Raw genomic sequence first — 17,438 nt, forward strand, 5'->3', positions numbered from 1 at the left:
TCAGCAGCAGTTAAGGCTCAAACCCAGTTCTCTTAGTATCAGAAGCATTCTGAAGCTGGTAAAATTTGTGGTAGTAGCTTTTCTAAGCAAGCCCTATTTTCCCCTGAAAACTGTCATAAGCTTTCTGCAGTAAAAGTTATGTCTCCTCACAGAGCTAGATTTAGAATCCTGCTTCAAGTAAGACTTTGTGGGAGTAAAGAGAGCCCTAAATTTGGAGGCCAGAGGCATTCATTCACATCTCACTTTTTCCACTTCCTTTCTGACCATAAGCAAACCACATAGCCTTTCTAAGTCTTCCTTTTTTTTACCTGAAAAGTAAGTATAGTATACATATTTCTGCCCATTGAGGTATTTTGTGGAGATTTTATCAATGCAAAAGCTACATGGAAACCTAAAGCATTCTTTAAATACAGGGACTTGTTATTTTTATTAAAATTTCACAAAAAACAAAACAAAACAAAACAAAAATACTAAAAATGGCCGGGGATTTAGCTCAGTGGTTCCACCGCCTGCCTCAAAAGTTCAAGGTACTGAGTTCGATCCCCGGTACCAAAAAACAAAACAAAACAAATTTCACAAGGAATGAGTTTCTACATCCTCTGAAGACATAATTGCCTTAGAGCAAGATCCATGTATGTTTGGTTCCTCTGTTCCTCTAAAGTAGGTGCAGAATAAATATTGGCTAAATAGTGGAGAGCTTTTATCACCTTTAGCAAAAGAAATATTCATGATAATTCTCCATGTGAGTGGTGGAATAATAGTTACTATGAGCATACCATGTTTATGTGGGTTCCCTCATGGGGCTTTTAAGCTAAAAATAGGAGGAAACTCTTGTCTGATGTTGCCTCTAACTAAGTGTTGTGTCAGTGGGCATGGTAAAAGAAGAAAACCAAAGTGGCCTTGAGACTGGAACAACATGCTGTTCTCATCAGACAGCATTTAATCTTATTTTAAGGCTCTTAGGACATGATATTTATATGTGAGGACAATAGAACTTTTTGCCCTTTATGTATCCTTGTTTTAGTGTTAACAATGAAATTTATAATAATGCTGTCTTTGTGTTTTGTCCACATTTGGCAATGGATCTTTTATGGCATCCTTGTTTTAAATGTAGAAAACAAGGTAGGGACAGCGTACAGTAAAATGACTAACATATGAGCTTCCATATTTTGTTAATATTTCTGATTTGTTAGGTTGAACTTGAGAATTACATCTTCAGATTGCTCTGTCCTATTTATTTTAAGACTGATGGATTAGAAGTAAATACTCATTTTTTTATTCATTAGCATTGTATATAAAAGCTAAGTGAAACCAGCATCCAATAACATTGCAGTTCTGAGAGGATGCTCTAGAGCTCTTCTTACCCAGAATCCTCATTTTACATTGCCCACTATCACATGAGCTTAGGAAATGAGCACCCAGATCTTTTGGCCTGTAGTTAATGGGTTTTACTCTATAAATTATACAAATTACCCCAGACTATATTAAGAAAGTTGATGTGAAATTTTCAGCTAGTAGAATACATAAGCTTTGGGGATGAGATCTGAAGACCAAACTATTTTTAGAGTAGCTAACTACGTTCCAAGGTTTAATGCCACACACAAAGAATGCTCAGAATATCGTGATTTTCATGAGTTATGTCCCTTGAAAGACAGCACTTGAAAGCAATGGGCAGAAACTTTTGAGAAATGCACAGAGGTGGTTGTATTTCCTAATTCAACTCATTAAAAAAGAGAAAAAATAAAACCCACAGTAGAAACAAGGCAATAGGAGTTAACCAGGCACATTTCCCTAGTTCTTCTCTTTGGAATCTGTTGTTTAAAGTCTATTACATGCATGCAAAGAAAGCCCAGGGTGATTATTATCATGTCAGGTAATTAAGAATTCAAAATGTGAGGATATAAGGGGTTCTCAGCTCACAACATGATCTCAAGGAAAATTTAACTCTCCTATGTAGTAGAGTGATAAATACAGAAATTTAACTTGTAGTTAAGTGGCTTTTTATCCTATATTGAATAGCATGTTATTCCAGATTATATTTAGATACTTCATGGGACACTATCAGCTTATGAAAAAAATAGATGTCATTTAGATCTCAACGATTTGAAAAATGAGGCAGAATTAACAAGAGAAAAGGGTAGAGCAAAGGGATATTTGTCTCTTCAAAAGCACATGATAATATAAAATGGAGCTTAACGCATTCACTTTATTACTAGGCTGGAATCCTGATTTCTAGAAGGAAAATGCCCATGGAAACAAATTTTCCCTAGGGCTTTCCGTATTTCTCCTAATGTTGAAATTGTCAAAATTTCATTAATGAAATACAACAGAACAGATCACAAGGCATATAGCCCCTTCTTGACCACCACAAAATTGAGGTTCTGATTGGTGGATAACTCTCCTCCAAATGGTGATTTGCAATCTTAGATTTCTCCCATCTCAAAAGCCTCCAGATCATCAGAAAGATCATGGAGAATAGTGTGTAGGAAGATCTTCTGCAAGACCTTATGGTGGTGCATTTCACTTTGGTCACTGACCTGTGTTCAGTCAATAGCCATACCTAACTGCACAGGAGGCTGAGAAATGTAGCCAAGAACCCCAAGATTTCTTATTCTGCAAACCATGCTCACAGAATTATAATGCCTCTGTAGATTAACTTTAGAATAGGACATAACATGTTGTATACTTCATACACTGTTTAGCCACAGGTTGATGAGTACACCTCTACTGTTTTGAAATGCTGTTTTGTAAGTCTCCCCACTGCCAAGTGTTTTTCCTCTGTCATTGGTTTTATTTGCTTTGACTTTAGTATCTTGCTTCAAGTTTTCTATATTTTTTTAAAAAAGAAAACCACTCCCTCAGAATTATGAAATACTGAACAAAATGTTTCCAAGAGATTATTTTAGAGTTGGTCTGTCTAGATTTATTTTTCCTGACTCCACCAAAGTAGGATAAGAGAATCTTTCCTTGACTCTCATGGAAGATCTTGAACAAATCTCCTAAAAGTGGGAAAATTGTATGTTGAATAGAGAGGCAGAGGATTAAAGTATAACTACTAAATAAAGCCTCTGAGACTTTTAAAATTAAATCGTGTATTTGTAGTTTTCCTAGAAACCACATAACAGTTTCTAAGTAGTCTTAAAAATTTTTAAATGTGAGTACAAATGATAGGAAATCTCAGATCTCATATTAGATATCAAGTAATTATATAATTTATTTTTTTTATTTTGAAATAAACTAAATGTATTTATATATATATTTATTTTATTTTATTTTGTTTTAAAGAGATGCAGCCTTAAGAATATTGGCTTTGAATAATAAGTTTACTTTACAGATGATAGTTCCTCGGAGTATTAACCTCAAGGATCTGTCTGTGGTGCTCAGGAAATTAGCAAGAAAGCAGAGAATTATAGCAGCAAGGCCTTTGGATTCCATTGTTGGAGCCCTTTATATCAGAGGGATTTAAATCTCCCTCTCAATTCTCTTAACAGCCTAATCAATTGGAAAACGGAAAAATTGAGTCAGGAAATACTTTTTAAAAATCTAAGAATCTTCATTATGGCAAACTAATTTGATTGACGTTTTAATGAAAGTGATTGTCATGCTAGTTAAAACACTTGAGATTCTTCATATAAATAAACATAGCATGGGGAGAATATTTGCATCACTTATCTACCCATTTAACATTTCCAAAATTTGCTTTTACTTTAAAAAAAATATTTTTCCCCATTCCCTGCCTTTCCTTCACCCCCTCCACCCTTCCCTATTTATAAAGACTTTGTTTCCTTTTTTTCCATTTCTCATAATTTTTCCATTCCCTTCTTTCCTTTCCCTTGCCCCTCCCACTTCCCCTACCCCATGGACCTTTTCTTCCTATTTTGCATTATCAGTTATTCATTTTAATCATTGATACATTTAAGATGTACAATATAATGACATTCATCATTGGAAATTTGCACCTTTACATAATAACCTCTTTTGCCTCTTATTTTTCCCTCTTCCCCTGCCCTACATTCAACCCCTCCATCCCTCCCTATTTACAAAGACTTTGTTTCCATTTTTCCATTTTCTCATATTAATTCCATTCCCTTCTTTCCTTTCCCCTACCCCTCCCACTTCCCCTTCCCTTTGCCCCTTTTCTTCCTATTTCACATTATCTATTATACCTTTTAGTCCTTATTTACACTTCAGTTTCCCACATTAGAGAAACTATTCAGTATTTTCACATGTGTGTCCTGTTTATTTCACTTAAGAGTATCACCTCAATGTGCATCCATTTAGCTATAAATGTCTCTAATTTCTCATTTTTTGTGGCTGAGTAGTACTCCTTTTTATATTTAAAAAAAAAACACATTTTCTTTATCCAGTCTCCAGTTGATGGGCATTTGGGCTGCTTCCAAGTTTTAGATATTACAGATTGTGCTGCTATGAACATGGGTGCACATATATCACTGTGGTATGATTCTTTTAATTGTTTGGAGAAGATACTCAGCAGGCAAATAGCTGGGTCAAATGGAACTTCCAGTCATAGTTCTTTGAGGTATCTTCGTACTGATTTCCACAGTGGTTGCACCAGTCTACACTCCCACCAGCAGTGGAGCAGGGTTCCACTTTCCTCACAGCCCTGCTAGCATTTGTTATTGGTTGATTTCATGATAGCAGCCATTCTTTCTGGAGTGAGGTAGAATCTCAGCATTGTTTTCATTTGCATCTCTCGAATAACCAGTGATGTCCATGTTTATTTGCTATTTCTACTTCTTTGAGAAATGTCTGTCATTTCAGATGCCCATTTTTGGATTGGGTCTTTAAATTTGGGAGGTCTGATCTTTTTAAGTTCTTTGTAGATTGGAGATACAACAGACTCACTGAGAAAGAAATAGGGCAAACAATTCCTTTCACAATAGCATCCAGAAAACTGAAATACCTAGGAATCAACCTAACGAAAGAAATCAAAGACCTTTTCCCTGAAAACTATAGCACTCTGAAAAGAGAGATTGAAGATGATATCAGAGTATGGAAAGACATCCCTTGCTCCTGGGTAGGAAGGATCAACATAGTGAAAATGACCATACTTCCAAAACTGCTATATAGATTCAAAGCAGTCCCAATTGAAATCCGAGCCACATACTTCATGGACCTTGAGAAAACAATACAAAAATTCATTTGGAACAGGAGACCCAGAATAGCAAAAGGAATTCTAATTAACAGAGACATGGCAGGGGGTATCACAATCCCCAACTTGAAACTATACTACAAAGCTACTGTGATTAAAAAAAACAGCATGGTACTGGCAAAGAAACAGACCTGAGGACCAGTGGAACAGATTAGAAGATGCAGAAACAACTCCAGCCACACTCAGCCATCTCAACTTCGATAACGGAGCCAAACACCCTGACTGGAGGAAAGATAGCCTCTTTAATAAATGATGCTGGAAAAATTGGGTTTCATCTTGTCAAAGATTAAAACTAGACCTGTATCTCTCACCATGCACTAAACTAAAATCTAAATGGATTAAAGATCTAAATATTAAAACAGAAACCCTGAACCAGCTGGAACAGAGGTTAGGTAGAACTCTTGAAGACATTGGTGTAGGAAAAGATTTTATGAACAAAACCTCAGTTGCCCATGAACTAGTACAAATAATCAACAAGTGGGATCTCTTCTTATTAAAAAGCTTCTGCACAGCAAGAGAAACCACCAGCAATGTGAAGAGACAACCCACAAATGTGGGGAAAAAATCTTCACCTGCTTTTCCTCAGACAAAGGCCTACTATCTCGAACCTACACCATTTGCTTTTGAGTCGAGTACTTTGAGAAGTACAGGGAATACTGAGGTACAGTACAAACAACAGCTCCCTGAACACTCAGAAACAAAACCAAGACATCACCAAGTGAGAAGTGCTCAGATGGCTGCTATAGAAGCTAGAATGAGAGCTTCTAGGACAAATTGGTGACCTGGTCAAACAACTCTTTCTTGAGAAAGGTCCAGAAAAGAATATTAAAGACAAGTAGTAATTTAAATATCTATATATTGGGCCAGGCAGCAAGATGACCCCAAATTGATCAGTCTATGGCATTTCCTTGTGTCACTTTTATGTTATTTATTATTAGTTCCAAATAAATTGAATTGCTGTTTAAATAATTGTGAAAGCACCTGGTTAAATTACTCTGCTAACTATACACCCTGGAGTCTACACAGTCCTAAGACACTAAATATAAAATACTTTATTGTATTTTTAAATACCAACTTTCAAGTTCATTATAGAAAGTGGTCTATTTTTAGGCTTAAAAGAAATTCAAGCCAACTTCTCTTAAAATTGGGCAGATATAGAAAATTTTCTTATATAGCTCCCACAGTTTCTATGCTATGATACCCCACTGAAATCTCCACGGAAAGCTTCAAGTGCTTCTTGGCTTAAACTTTTTCAAAATATGTTCACTTAATTTCTGTTGAGTCAGAAAATCATGTTGATGGATGAAACCAGTGAAGTATTCACATTTGGATAGTTAACCATTTTAATCTTAACTACAACATCATTCAAATGTGTTTTATAATTGCAAAATCTTCCTGAACTAGATGGTGATTTAGGAAAGAAAGAACCCTTAGAAGTTCATTTTAACAAATAGTTTGTCTAGTTGAACATTTCTGTTTTAATCAAAGATCTCAGTTTATGCAAATCTAAATGTGTATGTAAAGTATTTTGCCCAAGTACTGTTAATAAAGATCTCAAGACCATTGCCATCTTTTCTGATTTCCCCCATTTACCCCTTCTTAACTTTCTTGACACTTACTGGTTTTCTGGCTTATTTAGCTGTTCTTCTGTCTTAAACTTGATAGGAGTGGGAGTACTAGAGGTAAGTTTGGATGAGCCATCAAATTTTGTCAGTCTCAGATGATTGACATCAAGTCAGTTTCTTCTTTTCAGTTTTGGTTCTTTTTCTTAGCAGGAAATCCATTGCTTTCCAACCTAAATTCCTTGGAAAATTGGCAGGCTATCTTCTTGAACATACTGTCCACTCTTCAGTTTTTTCAACAGTTAGTTTGGTCACCCCTGCATATCCAGTGACCTGTGCTGTGCTTGCCATGTAGCAGATACTAAGTAAATATTCCGAGTATACTTTTAGCTACCTGAAAGTTACCATCAATATGGCCTGTAGATCCTCAAAAGCAAAATGATTACGTGAAGTTCTGGAGTTTGTTCCACCTTTATCACATGGAGGGCACACCATCAGCACCTCTGACATCTCCTCTCTCCTTCTCTGCAGACTCACATTTCAAGACTCCCTCCTGGTGCGGTGGCAGGACAGTCGGTTGCAATCGAAGGTGGGGTTTGCCGCTTGGAGAGCCCAGTGAACTGACCCTTCTGGCCGAGCATGAAGTGTCTGAGAGGCATTTCAGAACATGAGCTTTTGGGGGTTTTAAACTTCCTTGTTTTATAATTCTTATTGGAACCTTGTGCACCACTCAGAACACAAGTGCTGCTGTAGTTAGCGCTTAGTGACGCGCAGACCTTTGGTGGGTGAGCAGAATGCACGCGCTTGGACACGTGCATGGGTGTGTGTGTATGATGTGTGTGTGCGTGCTTGCTTCTCCCTCAATGAAACAGAATCTCCTCATTGTGTAACCAATGATTGGGAATGATCGTCTTTACAAAATGTGTGCTTTAACTGTTTACAAGTAAACCCTAAGGTTGCAGGAAACATTTTTTATTTCATAAAGAGTAAGTACCAACTGTCATTGATGTGATGTGTCTGAACTGAAGAGTAAATCTGCTTGTTTAAATGATTTGACAGTGGTTGTGCTCCATTTAATAGCAGTAATAAGTAATAAGGTGTTTTTATTTGTGAACCAGTTTAAGTAGATCCTATGGTAACTTAAACTGTTGTCTTCATCCCTCGTATGGGGCATTTTTCTTTAACAAAGAATGGTTTCAGTGAAACAATCTAGCAGAGAATTAAGGTCAGAACCTTTTTAAAAAATAGTCTTATTGATAAAGTTTGTACTTCTTTCCTCTGCTTTTCTAAGCTTCAATATTGCTTAGTTTTGAGCTGTATATACTGTATTATGAAAGACTATGTAAAGAGAACATACAGTAATGCACAGTCCTTAATTGTGTATAATGAAAATTATTTACAATGTAACACTGTAAATAAGAAAGCAAAGTTTATGGGAAAATTCAATATTATCTTTGTTTCTTGTTTAAATATATTTTTAAGATAAAGACAAAAATAAAAGAAACATATTACTAGGTTTGGTGTCTGACTCCTCTTTTTAGACTAATAAATTATCCTTAGAATGCTAGATTGAAGACCTATTTTTAAATTTTGTTTGTAAAAAGTTACTTGTTCCAGAAATCATACCGTTACCTGTCTTGCTGTTTCATTTGTTCAAAATTCAGTCTTATCTCGGTGCAGCTGTGGTAGAAACACTAGCAAGATGAAAGTTGAGCTTCCTGGATGATTAAATCCTCAATATGAAAATCCCTAGAATTTTCATTGCAATTTGATAAAAGTCACCATGGGAAGGAATGGAAGCACTTTCCTTTGAAAAGTCATAGCAGCCCTAAAAGCTCAATGGTTTCAGCTGATAAATTACTTCTAAATGTTATATGTAGGGATTCTGGAGCCACATAAGAAAACTGAGTCTTTCCTTTTGATTTTTTATGTAAGAAGTGGTTATCAAGAAGATACTAAAGATAGACTTGCTTAGGGGAGGAAGTTTCTCTGGACCATATAATCATGGCCCTGGGCAGTAACTGATAAAGCCTCAGATGAAATTATATACTTGACATCGATGTATGGCCAAATTATAAAGGAAAGACAACCAAAATGGAGTGGGTATAAATATATGAATGATTTGAGAGTTGCTGATTTATGTTCCTCACGCAGGCAATTACATTTGTCTCACTGTGTTCTCAGTAGACAGGTTGGTGCCATAGTATCTGTTTCTCATTCTTAATGAGGCTGAGAATTTAGGAAGAGATGGGCTGGCTGATGGGAAGTCTTCGGTTTCAAAAGTTTCAAAGACCTGTTACCTGTTGGTAGGATGTTTCCAGGAACTGGACTGGATCACATAAAACTATTAGGACACTTTAGAGTCTGAAAATCATCTGACCTATTTCACCAGGAATGCCATTTCTTTCATCTCCCTTTGAATTTATTCCATTCATATTTAAATGTTTGAGCTTGTTAAAGACCCCTTTTATGAGGAATTTAAAAACTGGTCAGTATAAAAGAGCACTACCCCTCCAAGAACAGTTTTTCAACACTTTATTCTCCGGTGTTCTAAGTACCTTTTTTTTTTAATTTAAGAAATACTATGAAGATAGCAGGGGGAAAAGTGATATACAGAATCATGGAAAAAAATGTACTAGATATATAAGTTCTTTCATTGTAAGATCAAATGTTAAGGGTTAGATATTAGAACCAGAGGATATTGACAGATACCAAGTCAACTTTGTTTCACACAAAAGTAGAAAAAGTAGGAACAAATAAGAAAATAACCTTATAATCTAGTCTGGCTTATGTCACCCAGGTTCTGAATCTGTTTTTAAGGTCTCTATTTTTACTGTGGATGATTTTGACTGTATGCCTTGTATTTTCTTTCTTTTAAGGGCTGAGCATTAGCTATTTGTTTCTCTTCAGTATAATTAAGCTTAGTCTGGATTCCTCAGTTCCTGTATTCCCTGTGACCCTCATCTGGGTTTGGAAATGGGGCTGTTCCAGGCTTGCTACAGAGCCAGAGTACATGCCCTCCTTCCGCTTCTGAGGTTCCTATGCTAAATGAAGACAGTGGTGGCCTGGTCAAGGCTTTGTCTTCCTCTCGTCAGCCCTGCCACTTCTTCCCATCCTCAGTATATCTGCCTAGGGCAGGACCTTTGTTGTTCTTCAATTGCCATTTCTGAATGTAATGAAGTCAAATTTTATTTCTTGGTACATCTGTTGGAATTGAGTGTAAAGTATGTATAAATAAGTTCCAAATACTAATCTGAGGTGCTTGTCTATGAGCAGAACAAATAGATTTTGGTTTATAGATCTGAGAACATCTCTCTGGGCTGCTCAAATCCCTTTCTTGCATAATTCCTAATTTTCTCCGAATGGTGATGTTGCATTCCAGTTACCTTCAAATAAATGAGATTGTTCTGCTTTGACATACTGAACTGGGGGAAAGGAGGAAGAAAGAAATCAGAGGAGAAGATTTTAGAAGGTGCTAGGATAATTCTTTTGAATTTTGTGATATTTAATTATAGTTTAATCTTGTTTTGAAAACCTATTATTACAAAAGCAAACCATTCTTATGAAAAGTAAGAAAACAGATAAGGGAGATCAAGAAAATAATTATACCCTACTTCTGTAGAGCCAACAGTTAACCTTATGAGAGACACTTTTTTTTGCATAGATTTTCTGTTTTTAGCACAGAAATGATGTTATGATAACCTCCCCAAATGGAGTTATTTAACATGTAGTTTTTTTTGTTTTTGTCTTTGTTTTTCCTTAAATTCTTTTTTGGTACATTTTAGGTGAACAATACATTTACATTTATCATTGGGTGCTTGTACCTGTACATGATTTATCTTGGTTCTTATTTTTTTCCCATTACCTGTGCGCCCTTCACCCGCTCCACCCTTCCCTATTTACATAGACTTTGTTTCCATTTTTTTTCTTTTCTGATAATTTTTCCTTTCCCTCCTTTCCTTTCCCCTTCCCTTCCTATCACCCCTACACCTTTGGACCTTTTCTTCCTATTTCAAATTATCAATTACTCATTTTAATCATTTTAATTCTCATTTAAACTTTCAGTTTCTCACACTAGAGAAACTATTCGGTATTTACACATGTGTGTCCTATTTATTTCACTTATGAGTATGGCCTCAATATGCATCCATTTAGCTATAAATGTCTCTAGTTTCTCATTCTTTATGGCTGAGTAGTGCTCCATTTTATAAAGAAACCACATCTTCTTTATCCAGTTTCCAGTCGATGGGCACTTGGGCTGTTTCCAAGCTTTAGCTATTACAAACTGTGCTGCTATAATCATGGGTGCACATATATCTCTGTGATAGGATTCTTCTAATCCTTTTGGGAAGATACTCAGCAGGGGAAGAGCTGGGTCAAATGGGACCTCTAGTCCTAGTTCTTTGAGGTATCTCCATTCTGATTTCCACAGTGGTTGCACCAGTCTGCACTCCCACCAACAATGGAGAAGGGTTCCTTTATCCCCACACCCCCACCAGCATTTGTTATTTGTTGATTTCTTGATGGCAGCCATTCTTTCTGGGGTGAGGTGGAATCTCAGTGTTGTTTTCATCTGCATTTCTTGAATGACCAGTGATGTTGAACATTTTTTCATATGTTTATTTGCTGCTTTTTTTTTTTTTTTGTACTGGGGATCAAACTCGGGACCTTGCGCTTGTGAGGCAGGTGCCGGAACCAATGAGCTAAATCCCCAGCCCATTGCTGCTTTTAATTCTTTGTCTGAGAAATGTCTGTTCATTTCAGATGCCCATTTTTGAATTGGGTCTTTGAATTTGGGGGGTCTGATTTTTTTCAGTTCTTTATATATTCTAGATAGTAGTCCTTTGTCTGAGGTACAGCTGCTAAAATTTTTTTCCCACATTGTAGGTTGCCTCTTAGCTCTGTTGGTGGTTTCTCTTGCAGTGCAGAAGCTTTTTAATAAGGTCAGGTCCCAGTTGTGGATTCTTTGTGCTAGTTCCCGTGCTACTGAGGTTTTGTTCATAAAGTCTTTTCCTATGCCAATGTCTTTGAGAGTGCGACCTAACTTATCTTCCAGCAAGTTTAGTGTTTCTGACTTAATATTTAGATCCTTAATCTACTTCAATCTTAGTTTAGTGCATGGTGATAGGTAATGGTCTAGTTTTAATCTTTGGCAGGTTGAAATCCAGTTTTTCTAACACCATTTATTAAATAGGCTATCTTTCTCCCAGTGAGGGTGGTTGGCTCCTTTGTCAAAGATGAGGTGGCTGAGTATGTCTGGAGTTGTTTCTGCATCTTCTAATATGTTCCACTGGTCCTCAAGTCTGTTTCTTTGCCAGTACCATGCTGTTTTTTTTTTATCACAGTAGCTTTGTAGTATAGTTTCAAGTTGAGAATTGTGATACCCCCTGCCATGTCTGTGTTCCTTAGAATTGCTTTTGCTATTCTAGGTCTCTTCTGCTTCCAAATAAATTTTGGATTGTTTTCTCTAGTTCTGTGAAGTATATTGTTGGAATTTCAGTCGGCATTGCATTAAATCTATATAGCAGTTTTGGAAGTATGGCCATTTTCACTATATTGGTTCTTCCTACCCAGAAACAAGGGATGTCTTTCCATTTTCTTATATCCTCCTCAATCTCCTTTTTTAGAGTGCGGTAGTTTTCAGTGTAGAGGTCTTTTGCTACCTTTGTTAGATTGATTCCTAGGTATTTCATTTTTTGGGATGCTATTGTAAAAGGAATTGTTTCCCGAATTTCTCTCTCAGTGAGTCTGCTCTTTGTGTATAAGAAGGCTATTGTTGTTTGAGTGTTGACCTTATATCCAGCTACTCTACTGAATCTGTCAATTAAGTCTAGAAGTCTTTTGGTGGAGTTTTTTGGATCTTCTATGTAAAGTATCTTATCATCAGCAAATAATGACAGTTTAACTTCTTCCTTTCCTGTAACATGTAGTTTTTATTTAAAAATATCATTAAAAGTTGTCCATACTTATAAGTTCACACAGCATCCCATTTACTATATTTCCATATAGTGTTCGTTTGGCCTATTGCTGGAAATCCCTTATAGGAGTGGACATTATAGTTAGTATTTCTTGAGGATGCAGGTATGTGTGATGAGCACTTAAAATCTTAGCAAGGAATGCCAGCTTGGCAGACATCCCACAGTAGACACTTGATGCTGCCCTCGGCCTTACCATTTCAGTGTGCCCAAACAACTAAAGACTCATAACTGCACCTTTATTAATGACAACTTTTTCTGGAATTATGGAAAGCTGCCTTCCTGCACACAGCAGACCACAAGTGCCAGAGAATCAGCACTTCTCAGAAGCAAATCTGAATGTGCCATGAAAGTTTTGAGAAGTTTGTAGCCAAGTCAATGTTCAAAAGCACCAGACTGCTGGAGACAAGTGTACACTTTGAAGAAGTGGTGAATACATGAAGCTGAAGAGCAGCAATTCATCAAAGACCTACTTAGCATTTGATGGACATCCTGGAAGAAGTGATCTGGAATTGTGTGAACAGCAGCCAGAAGCAGTGTTAGCCAAAGGCATGTCATTACCCTAAGAGATTTGAAGAGACAAAAACAGTAGTTGGAAGTGTCCTGTGCCATGGACATATCTCCTTGATGACAGTGGTGTTACCCACATATGAAGACCATTTCCAGAATGCCATCTTTCAAGCTTGTTTACAACATAATTTCATGATTAAATTTTTTGCCTCCCAAGAAGTCTCTTAGAGCAAAATGTGCATTAAGTCAATCATATAAGCTTTGTTCTGACATAAATCCTATAAACACTCACCATTGTTGAATTACTTTGTGTTGTGAAGCCCCGGCTTCTTGTCCAGCTTAAGTTTGCATTGGTTGGTTCTGGGGTAGAAGATCTCCAAAGATAAGATAGGTGGAAAACACTCCTCCCTCCCAGGAGTGCTGGCTCAAGAAAAGGCTGGGCCTGGGAGAAATGAACCCATCTGTGTATGCTTAATTTGTTTTACTTCAGTTTTATTCTAAATCTTTCCCAGATGCTGAGTAACCAAGAGAAAGAGGTATAGGTGAGTGAATGTCTTGGGCTATAAGTGGAATTTAATGGGAGATTAGCAACATAAAATTAATTCTTTGATACTAGTATTTATTCTGGGGCATAAAGACTTCTTAAGGAATACACTGCCATTCCCCAACACTTAATTTGGGTTTGAGTCCAGAAGGTGTTAGCCTAGATGTCTATGATCAGAGACCCACGGGCTGACCAAACTGATGAGAGAGCTTTTCCCACGTGCTGCTGTGTGTGGCCACAGGAGGGATTAAATCTATAACTGGCCAGGGCTTCCCTCCAAGGCAGCCCATTCAGTTTCCAGAAGACCATCAGCCAAGCCCAAGATGGTTCACTGTGACCAGTTGTGGAAACCAAGAGGGAATGTGAGCCCACTGCTTTCTCCTTTACATGGTGGAGCCACCAGAGCCCTGACACCGCAGTGGGCAAAACAAGAAAAACTGGGCAAGGGCTTCCCTGTCTTGTACTGCCATGGGGATTTCTCTGATTGTCAACAAAGATTGAGAAGCTGGAAAGAAATCAAAGTAATTCCTTTCACCCCTGCTTTTATGATTATTTGGAGATCTAAAGAGTCACTACTAAATTGATCTTTTCTTACCTTGAGAAATTCAGTAATACTGAAGAGATGACTTCTAATATATTAAAAGAAGTGTGTACTTTTTACCATGTAGAAGTACTATAATAAGATTTTAAAGTTCTATCCCCAATCCTTTTAACAGTATGTTAATATAATTAATGTAATTCCATCCTTCTGAATGCTCAGACCCAAACTCTTGAGTCCCTCTGTTTCATGTATCTATGGCTGAATAACATCACTCCAAACCTTAGTGGCAATGATGTTATTTGCTCACAATTCTGTAAACTGGGCTGGTTCCCCTCAGCGGTTTTTCTGCTCATCATCCTGGTAATCACTGGTCCTCAGCTGGAGGATGACCTGGAGGCTGGTCTTAGCTGTGACACAGGGTCTCTCTTCCACAGCCCTTCCACGCCACCTCCCTGTGATACATAGAAGTTCAGGGTTCCCAGAAGCGCAAAAGCAAAGGTTGCCTGGACTCCTTAAGGTGTTGGTTGAGACTGGCCCAACATCACTTTTGCAGATTTATTGCTTAAATTCAAGGCCCCTGGTTCAGCCCAGAGTCAAGAAGGAACTGCTCATGGACATTAGCATCAGAAATCATGTTCACCAATCTGATGTCCTTAAATCTTTACCTTCTTTCCCTTTCCACAATCAGTCCGTCAACAGATCTCACTGGCTCTCATTTAAAGTGTATCCTGAATCGAACTACCTCTTACCACCTCCACCACTACCATCCAAGTCACCTTTACACCCAAGTTATTACCAAGGGCTTTGCACTGGTCCTCCTGCTTCCATATTGTGACAGTCACTTTCTACTAGATCATGCTGTCCCTCTGCTCAGAACTTTCCAGTACACCTTAGAAGACCCTAGGGTCTTTTCATCCTTGTTCTCTGACCACTTCCACTATTCTTGATCAGTTTGCTCCAGCATTCCTGACTTTCCTGTTTTTTGAGCAGCCAGATGTCCTTCCATCCAAGAACTGCTGCACATGCTTATATCCCACTCAGAAAGCACCAGATGGATCCATATGGCTGGCTTCTCCATTCTCTTCAAATCTTTACTTGAATATTACCTTCTTTCCAAGGTTGACCCTGAGCACCCTCCTTCCCACAGTCCGCCAGCACTCTGCATCTTCTTCTTGTGCTTCCCCAACCACTGCTTGGTACTTACTACTTTCTAATCTACCATATAACTGATACATTCCTTTGGTTTCTAGGTCTCCATTTAAAAGTAATCTCCCCCAGGTATCACAATCCCCAACTTGAAACTGTACTACAAAGCTAGTGTGAAAAAACCCAGCATGGTACTGGCAAATAAACAGACCTGAGGACCAGTGGAATGGATTAGAAGATGCAAAAACAACTCTGGACACACTCAACCACCTCATGTTCAACAAAGGAGCCAAACACCCTCACTGGAGGAAAGATAGCCTCTTTAATAAATGGTGTTGGAAAAATTGGGTTTCAACTTGCCAAAGATTAAAACTAGACCTGTATCTCTCACCATGCCCTAAACTAAAATTGAAAGGAATTAAAGATCTAAATATTAAAACAAACACTAAACCAGCTGGAAGAGAGGTTAGGAAGAACTCTTGAAGACATTGGTGTAGGAAAAGATTTTATGAACAAAACCTCAGTTTCCCGTGAACTAGCACAAATAATCAACAAGTGGGATCTCTTCTTATTAAAAAGCTTCTGCACAGCAAGAGAAACCACCAGCAGTGTCGAAGAGACAACCCACAATGTGGGAAAAAATTTTCACCAGCTGTTTCTCAGACAAAGGTCTACTATCTAGAATCTATAAAGAACTTTAAAAAATCAGACCTCACAAATTTAAAGACCACATCCAAAAATGGGCATCTGAAATTAACAGACATTTCTGAAAGAACTAGAAATAGCAAATAAACATGAAAAAATGTTCAACATCACTGGTCATTCAAGAGATACAAATGAAAACAACACTGAGATTCCATCTCACCCCAGAAAGAATGGCTGCCATCATGAAATCAACCAATAACAAATGCTGGCAGGGCTGTGGGGAAAGGGAAACACTGCTCCACTGCTGGTGGGAGTGTAGACTGTTGCAACCACTGTGGAAATCAGTACAGAGATACCTCAAAGAACTGGGACTAGAAGTTCCATTTGACCCAGCTATTCCTCTCCTGGGTATCTTCCCCAAAGAATTAAAAGAATCACACCACAGTGATATATATGTACCCATGTTCATAGCAGCACAATTCGTGATAGCTAAAACTTGCAAACAACCCAATTGCCCATCAACTGGAGACTGGATAAAGAAAATGTGGGGTTCTTTTTTAATAAAATGGAGTATTAGCCATAAACAACAAGAAACTAGAGACATTTATAGCTAAATGGATGCACATTGAGGTGATCCTCTTAAGTGAAATAAATAGGACACACGTGTAAATACCGGTTTCTCTAGTGTGAGAAACTTAAAGTGTAAATAAGGACTGAAAGGTATAATAGGTAATGTGAAATAGGAAGAAAAGGCGCAAAGGGGAAGGGGAAATGGGAGGGGTGGGGGAAAGAAAGAAAGGAGTGGAATTAATATGAGAAAAAGAAAAAATGGAAATAAAAAGTCTTTGTAGATAGGATGGAGGGGTTGAAGGGAGGGTAGGGGAATGGGGAAAAAATAAGAACCAAGATGGATTATGTAAAGGTGCAAATTTCCAATGATGAATGTCATTATATTGTATACCTTAAATGTATCAATATAATTAATAAAAAAAATGTTTAAAATTACATTTGGTGTCCTTTTAGGGGTAAGAAAAAAAAAGTAATTTCCCCCCAAACAGGAATTTTTCTGTCACTTATGCTAATTTCTAGCACCTATGTGTCTGATAGTTCAGCAAATGGTCCTCAATAAATGTTTGTTGAAGGCAAAGTAAAGGTTCCTTATGGTGACATGGAACAAACAATATGGACATGTGTATTAGTTGCCTTTTAGTGCTGTGACAAGTCACCACAAACTAAGCAGCTAAGAACAAAACAGTCATTTATCCCTGAATATGATAATTTTAACTTTTGGGAAGACATCTAGAAGGGTGATGGCTGGGTCGGATAACTAAGAAGTGGGGAG

General features: G+C 37.5%; 1 protein-coding gene across 16 annotated transcripts in view; it reads left to right on the forward strand.

Annotated features, from left to right (window-relative positions):
• Window positions 1-17,438, forward strand: part of Tasp1 (taspase 1) — a 408,843-nt gene that overhangs the window by 258,760 nt on the left and 132,645 nt on the right. For 4 of the 16 annotated variants that reach the window (XR_002393482.2, XM_004840831.3, XM_021255081.2 and 1 more), the window contains one exon: window positions 7,267-8,249. The exons of the other annotated variants lie outside the window; for them this stretch is intronic. Coding sequence is in view for 3 of the 4 variants with exons in the window: in XM_004840831.3 (XP_004840888.1) it covers window positions 7,267-7,359 (93 nt within the window). In the remaining variant the exon portion in view is untranslated. Of the gene's footprint in view, window positions 1-7,266; window positions 8,250-17,438 lie in introns of those variants that run through there. 16 annotated transcript variants of the gene reach the window in all.

This window comes from Heterocephalus glaber, unplaced genomic scaffold (genome assembly GCF_053883595.1).
Source record: "Heterocephalus glaber isolate CG9 unplaced genomic scaffold, H.glaber_assembly_v1.0 deba00001532, whole genome shotgun sequence".
NCBI lineage: Eukaryota > Metazoa > Chordata > Mammalia > Rodentia > Bathyergidae > Heterocephalus > Heterocephalus glaber.